This window comes from Aplysia californica, unplaced genomic scaffold, assembly GCF_000002075.1.
Source record: "Aplysia californica isolate F4 #8 unplaced genomic scaffold, AplCal3.0 scaffold00795, whole genome shotgun sequence".
In the NCBI taxonomy this organism is placed as follows: domain Eukaryota; kingdom Metazoa; phylum Mollusca; class Gastropoda; order Aplysiida; family Aplysiidae; genus Aplysia; species Aplysia californica.
In genome coordinates, this window is record NW_004798065.1 from 310,575 (window position 1) to 317,494 (window position 6,920).

General features: G+C 41.3%; 1 protein-coding gene across 1 annotated transcript in view; it reads left to right on the forward strand.

The window, feature by feature from the left end:
- Nucleotides 1-300: 300 nt before the first annotated feature.
- Nucleotides 301-6,920, forward strand: part of LOC101851678 — a gene marked incomplete in the record, with an annotated part of 22,058 nt that continues 15,438 nt past the window's right edge. The window contains 6 exon segments of the mRNA XM_013088713.2: nucleotides 301-358; nucleotides 2,054-2,238; nucleotides 2,644-2,765; nucleotides 3,204-3,319; nucleotides 5,068-5,168; nucleotides 6,652-6,844. Of these exon segments, the coding sequence (XP_012944167.2) occupies nucleotides 307-358; nucleotides 2,054-2,238; nucleotides 2,644-2,765; nucleotides 3,204-3,319; nucleotides 5,068-5,168; nucleotides 6,652-6,844 (769 nt within the window).

The window sequence follows — 6,920 nt, forward strand, 5'->3', positions numbered from 1 at the left end:
GAGAGAGAGGGAGAGAGAGGTAGAGAGAGGGGTGGGGTAAGATCAATAGGAGGAAGAGAGAGTTGCTGGGAGAGAAAGAGTGAGAGAGAAAGGGGGAGAGAGAGAGGGAGAGACAGAGAGAAAGAGAGAAAGAGAGAGGGGGAGACAGAGAGAAAGAGAGAAAGAGAGAGGGGGAGACAGAGAGACAGCGAGCGGTATGAACAACTACCACAATTAATAATTGCGAATATAGCGAAGTACGAACTACGATCGGAAAAATCGTGTTCTGACATGCGCAGCGCCCGCTATTATAAAGTTTGTTTAGAAATGGCGGACCGTCGAGACCGACAGGCCAAAGAGACTGTGTTTTGGACAACCGGTAGGTTTCTACAACTGACGCAAATTAAAAGTGCTTTTTGGTGCATTCCATGTGGCTAGAATAGAATTTTGGAGAAGTTAAGATTGATCTGTGGTATTCAGTGTGATATTTATATTTTTTAGAGCCTTTTATCTCTGTTTTATTGTTGTCGTTCAAACTTTCAAGTTTGATTCAGCTGTCACTTTTGACTCAAGTTTGACTCAAACTTTGACGGAACTTGCGCTGTTTTGCTTTTTAGTTAGATCTATAAACATGTTTATTTTATAGGTCTATCTTTTCTCCCAATGTTTAGATCTAGCATTCTAACAAAAAATATGTTTGTGGTTGTTTTTATTTCAACGTTGTCAGTTTGAGCCCATACTATGCCATCCATACTTGTGTTCTAACTTCTGGTCATGATATATATAATAATAGAGATCTAGATTCTAGATCTAGATCTAGATTCGATCTAGAATATAGATCTAGATCTAGATCTAGATATCTATTTAGACTATATATAATTATTCAAATGAGTCCGTCAGCTGTGGGCATGAGATTTAAGAGTGAAGTAAGATTTAGATATCTATAAATTATAATGAGAGTTAGGGGTAGGATTAGGGTTATCCATGTACCTCTAACCCACCGTATTAACCAAGTCAGGGTTAGAGTTAATAAGGTTAGGACTCGACAGTTAACTAACATCTTGCCTATATTGCCTCAGTTACTTTAGTGCTAATTACTGGAGTCCAATGGGAACAATACGTTCCAAATTGGAAACTTGTCAGCCGCTGGCACTCTTGGGACAAACATAAATTTTTAAATTGTGTTCACTGCGCACTATAACTCTTTGACAGAGAAGAAGAAACAAGGCAGATGTAATTTCATTGTCAGAATAAGGGGGGGCAGTAGAGAGGTTCTGGAGGGGAAGGGAGGACGAGGAGTTAAGACACTTGATTGATAAAAATAAAAGAATGCGTTGGTGATCAAATTAGAATGAAATTATAGTCATTAGGATTACTCTGGCTTCCTCTGGTGCAGCACAATGCTACCATTTGTGTTTGTTATACTCTGTTCATAATTTAGCAGGTTCTGTCTGAATTCTTATAATTAAAGCGATGAATGTATAAAACTCTAGAATTGAACTTCTGCACCCCATACCCTCCTACACCCATGTGTTCATTATCATTGACTGTATAACATTTTCATGAACGATTTGAATACAGGTGATTTCTTTCAAGTTGTGCGCACACACAAAAAAAACGATGTGTCTCAACGCTGTGGAAACAGACGCTCGCCAATGTTAGGGCATGTGGAGTCAATGATATCATCAGAAAGCTTGTTCATTTATCTCGCTTTCAGTGGTTTAAATTGTGCGTTCAATCAACGTTTTTCAGTAAAGTTCACACAGAAATGTATTTTCAGTAAGTCGTAAAAGGTCAAGATACGTAATTTCCAGAAAAATGAAAACAAAAAGGCAGAAAAATGCTGATTTCTTTGATTTCATTTTAAACGAGCGCCCAATTTCACCACGCTGCCTCACATTTACACGTAACAGGATCTGTCTGAATTCTAGTGAAAGTCATGAATGTGATACACCAGAATTGGATTCACCATTGACTGTTTTAACCATTTCATGAATAATTTAAATTTGTCGATTTCTTTAAAATCCTGATTTCAAGCTGCGCGAAAATAAAGTTTGGCTCTCTGTGTCCACAGCTAAAGGCATGGCCAGCCCGACCTTTGTGGTGCCAGGGGTCAGTGATGTGGGTAACCTCCGACCCCGGGTCAAGGGCGGCCGCACAAAAGAGGTCAAGGCTGCGGTACCTGTGGAACAACTAGTGGTGGAGACGTTGGATCCCCTGGGCTCGACCATCACCACGGCAACCATGCTCACCACTGATGTGAGTGGCGTTGGTAAAAATAAATGATAATCAGTTTCGGTTCCAGATTCAGGGGGGGGGGGGTGGCTCAGTGACACATGTGTGGTGTTACCTGTCAATCCAGTGTGGAAGTTTTGCCCAGTACAGATCCCTTGATGGTCCTTCAGTTTATAAAAGGGGTAGGCCACTTGGACTGCGCTGTTCAGGCAAGATTCAAAATCCATTCCTGTCCTAAAACTCAAGTGTTCTATCCATTTAATCAGTAGAAATAAATATAAAAAAGAGGACCTTCAAAAACAGCCCATGGCCGCCTGTCAGGCTAGGGCTGATTCTTCGTTCTATGTAAATAAAATTAGCATTTCTCTTATATGACCTTATGCAGTTGGGAGCGCCGTAAAACACTTACCAAAACAAACTCTGTCCCAGGTGTCACAGAGCAATGCCACGACGGAGGTTGCTTCGTCGGTCCCGGGCCAGCGCGTGTCTCTCCGTGACCTGTGTGTCGAGGACAAAAAACGTGTCGCTAACTTGATCAAGGAGCTGGCCAAGTAAGGGTTAACTGTTATTGAAGCCTGGAGCTGTTGAATTTTTAAACTATTGATGTTTAAACTATTGTTGTTTATAACGACTGATGTTTAAAAGTATTTGATTTTTTAAACTATTGAAGCTTAAAGCTGATGGTGTTTAAAGTAAGGAAGCTTAACACTAGTGATGTTTAAACGATTGAAGCTTAAAACTATTGATGTTCAAACGATTGAAGCTTAAAACTATTGATGTTCTAACGATTGAAGCTTAAAACTATTGATGTTCAAACGATTGAAGCTTAAAACTATCAAGATGCTTACACTGTTGATGCTGCGTAAACTATTTATGCTTATACTTTTGAAGCTCAACCTGCTAAAGCTCTTAAACTATATAGTATACATATATATATGATATGTAGACGCTCTTCAATTTCTTATGACCTTTCCCCCTGTGGTGTGCAGGGTGGGGGAGGAGAAGGAGAAGGCGCAGGAGGTTCTGGAGCAGGAGAGGCTTCAGTACCAGGAGCAGATCCTACGTCTGGTGGAGCAGCAGGAGCAGATACTGCAGGAGAGAGAAGGTAACTATCAGGGAGAGAGAGGTGACAGAACTTGTTATTTATCATGGGGAGAGAGAGAAGGTAACTGTCATTGGGAGAGAGAGAAGGTAGCTGTCATTGGGAGAGAGAAAAGGTAACAGAACTTGTTATTTATCATGAAGAGAGAGAAGGTAACTGTCATTGGGAGAGAGAGAAGGTAGCTGTCATTTGGAGAGAGAGAAGGTAACAGAACTGAACTTGTTGTTTATCATGGGGAGAGAGAGAAGGTAACAGAACTGAACTTGTTGTTTATCATGGGGAGAGAGAGATGGTAACAGAACTGAACTTGTTGTTTATCATGGTGAGAGAGAGACGGTAATAGAACTTGTTGTTTATCATCGGCAAACTGTTCAAATGTTTTAACTCACCGACCATCAGTTTGCTAGTGGTTGGGCGCGTGCAACCCGCAGCTTGCATTGTATGCTTCCCGGGCAGTCAAGAATGTTTCCGAGTGTTCTAGTGCCTGCTGGGGTAATAGTTGTAAAGCTCATAGAACATGCTATTGAGTGTGGGTATACGCTATATATAAATGTAATTCTTCTTCTTCTTCTTCTTCTTCTTCTTGTTCTTCTTCTTCTTGTTCTTCTTCTCCTCCTCCTCCTCCCTTTGCGAATGCATTTCTTTGAATATCTTGATAATGACTCTGAAAAATCTTCTGATTTTGCTAGAGCAGATAGAACATTTTGCTCCTGACCTCATGGTCTTAGTAACTGAAACAGCCAAAAATGTCAGATAGAACTTTGTGCTTTTCAGGAAGTGCATGAAGCAAACTCAAAAGCATGGGGGTTTTTTTTTCATAGAATAAAAGATCTTAGTACATTTTATTCCAAGTCATTTTTTGACCGACGGGTAGGCCTTGTTCAGTATCAGAACCTATAGAAACGACCCTTTTTTTTTCCTTTGCAGCAAAACGATATGTGAGATCAGCCTAGATTCGTGAAACGGCGTGCCTGATATTAGAAATATCCATCGTAACTTACCTCTTTTAAGAAAAAAAAAAATGCACAAGAGCTGCACTAATGGATCAAGGGATGCGACTACTCAGTTGACCAGACATCAAATAGCATGAATTGCTTCCCTTTCCACACTGCCGAGACTGATCATGGGTCGGTAGACGGTGTAAAAACTGTGAAGACATGGAAACAGACAGAGATGTGGGTTCAGGGTTTCTCATATGTGAGGCAGCGTGGTGGAATCAGGCTCTCGTCAAAATAATCAAAGTGAAGAAACTTGCATTTTTCAGCTGGTTTGTGAATTTTTATCAAATGTTTGTTTTTTGGGTCAAGACTTTTCATGTCCATTAAAGAACTCATTTCTGTGTGAATTTTTCTGAAAAACATTGATTAAAGGCACAAAAAAAATGTAAATTTTCAGTTACAATGGACTCTTAAGCTAAGGAAATAACTAATCTTTGGCGGCCATTTTCTCAATAATTTTACCTCTGAAAACAGGTGACCCCCACCTCATTCTTGTATTCAAGATAAACCGATATTTTTTCCATCCAAAAAAAGACAAGTGAACAAGCTTTAAGATGATGCTAATAACACTTCATGCCTAAAAATTGACGAGAGCCTGATTCCACCACGCTGCCTCACATATAACCTATCTGTGGTACAAGTACTGTAAAATTTGTACAAAAACTTAAAAAAAAACAAGAACATCTAATCTTTACCCAAACAAAACTCGACGGTTCCTCAATTTTTATTTTTTTTTGTTTTGTTTTTGCACAGAGGTGAACAAACGTCTGATGGAGTACCAGGACTACATTCTGCGGCTGAAGAAAGAACGACAACTCCGCGCTCCGCAGCAGCCGCAGAAGCTACAGCCGCAGGTAAGACTTGACGGGGACAGTTACTTCCCCTTGTTGTAGATTGTAGAGTTACGATACCACAGACAGCTGCATCTTCCTTCGACGCTTAACGACAACAGTGAATGAAAAATTGAAATTTTAAAAAAGTAAAGTTGATATGTTGGCAATGTCCGTGTTGTGGTAGTTAGGCTTGTTCATAAAATAAACGTCACTCCGCAATTAACGAAGCTGATCCATGGGTGGTTGGCAGGTGCTCTGGTGTGGTTTGCTCCTTCTTTTTTATCAAATATATATATATATCGTCCTTATTTCTCCTCTCTCTTTTTTTGTGTTTGTTACTCTCTTGTAACACCTCTCATCTTCGGCACTTATATAACCTATTTGTGTTGCAAGTGCCGTAAAACTCTTACTGAAACTAAAATAACACCTCTAATCTTCGGCGCTTATATGACCTTATTGTATTGCTAGTGCTATAACAGTTTTGCTAAAACTAGACAGAAGCTGATCCTGATCACTGCCAGGTGAGGCCAGCCAGATTCCACAGCCAGTTCTAATACAGGCGCGCTGTGTTGGCTTCTTCCTCGTTCTCAGCTAATATGCAAGGGGTCATCTCTGTGAGCTTCAGTCTTAATTCAGGGTGTCGGCTAATCATAATAATAATAAATAGATAGCATTTGTATAGCGCATATCCTCGCTCAACAGCAGGCTCTATGCACTTTACACTATATTATTACCCCAGCAGACCACAGAACACTCCGAAACATTCTCAGCTTCCCGTGAAGCATACAGTGCAAGCAGCCGATTAAGCACTCAAACACTAACAAACTGACAAGACTTTTCGCTGTCTATAGCCGGGTACCCATTCCCACCTGGGTGAAGTGAGGAAAACCGTGTAAAGTGCCTTTCCCAAGGACACAACGTCATGCCCCTGACGGGATTCGAACCCACGACCTTAATATACAAGGGGTCCCCTCTGTGAGCTTCAGTCTTAACTCCTTATCTCCAGCAAACAGCTCCCAGCGTCTCACGGTCGGAACTGCTGTGCCGGTGAGCCGCTGGTAGCAACTCGGGCACATTCCTTTACGACGACTTTGACGTCAAATTTCTTTTGGGCAAAATACGGAAAACAGGTCTCTTTTACTGGGATTTCATTCGTTAAGTGAAGAACTATCCAAATAGGTTCGTTTGTTTTGATTTGGTGATCAATTTACTGATGTATATAATGTCGCTTTTAGATTTTGTACCAAAAGAGGGCCCTGGCATAGTGGGTTTACCTCCCCCCCACCCTCGGGAGATAAAGTGTTAACTTTTCTGCCAGGACATCATGTTTTTCTAATCCTGGGTGGGCTCTGACAGACAGAGTGGAAACAGCCCGCCTCCAAAATGATTAAAATTTTGTCAATAGCGTAAAACTCCTCAAATTACACTCATTTTTATTACTGTCGTCCATTATACTCGTTCCTTCCACCTCTTTTTTCTACCGTAAAAATTTTTTTTTTTTCAGGAAACTGCGATAAACGACAAGATCGGCGGTGGAGTGATGAATCATGGGAAGGCCGCACATGTCCATCGGCCTCCGCCCTCACCCCGACCCCCACCCCCACCGCCACTGCCCCCAGCCATGTCTAATGGTAGTGGTAGGAGGAATGATGAGGAGGGGGGTGGAGGATTTAGTGGGGAGGAGGAGGAGGAAGAAGGTGCGTTTTTTTATGATTCTCTCTTTCTCTGTCTGTCTGTCTGTCTGTTTCTCTCTCTCTCTCTCTCTCTCTCTCT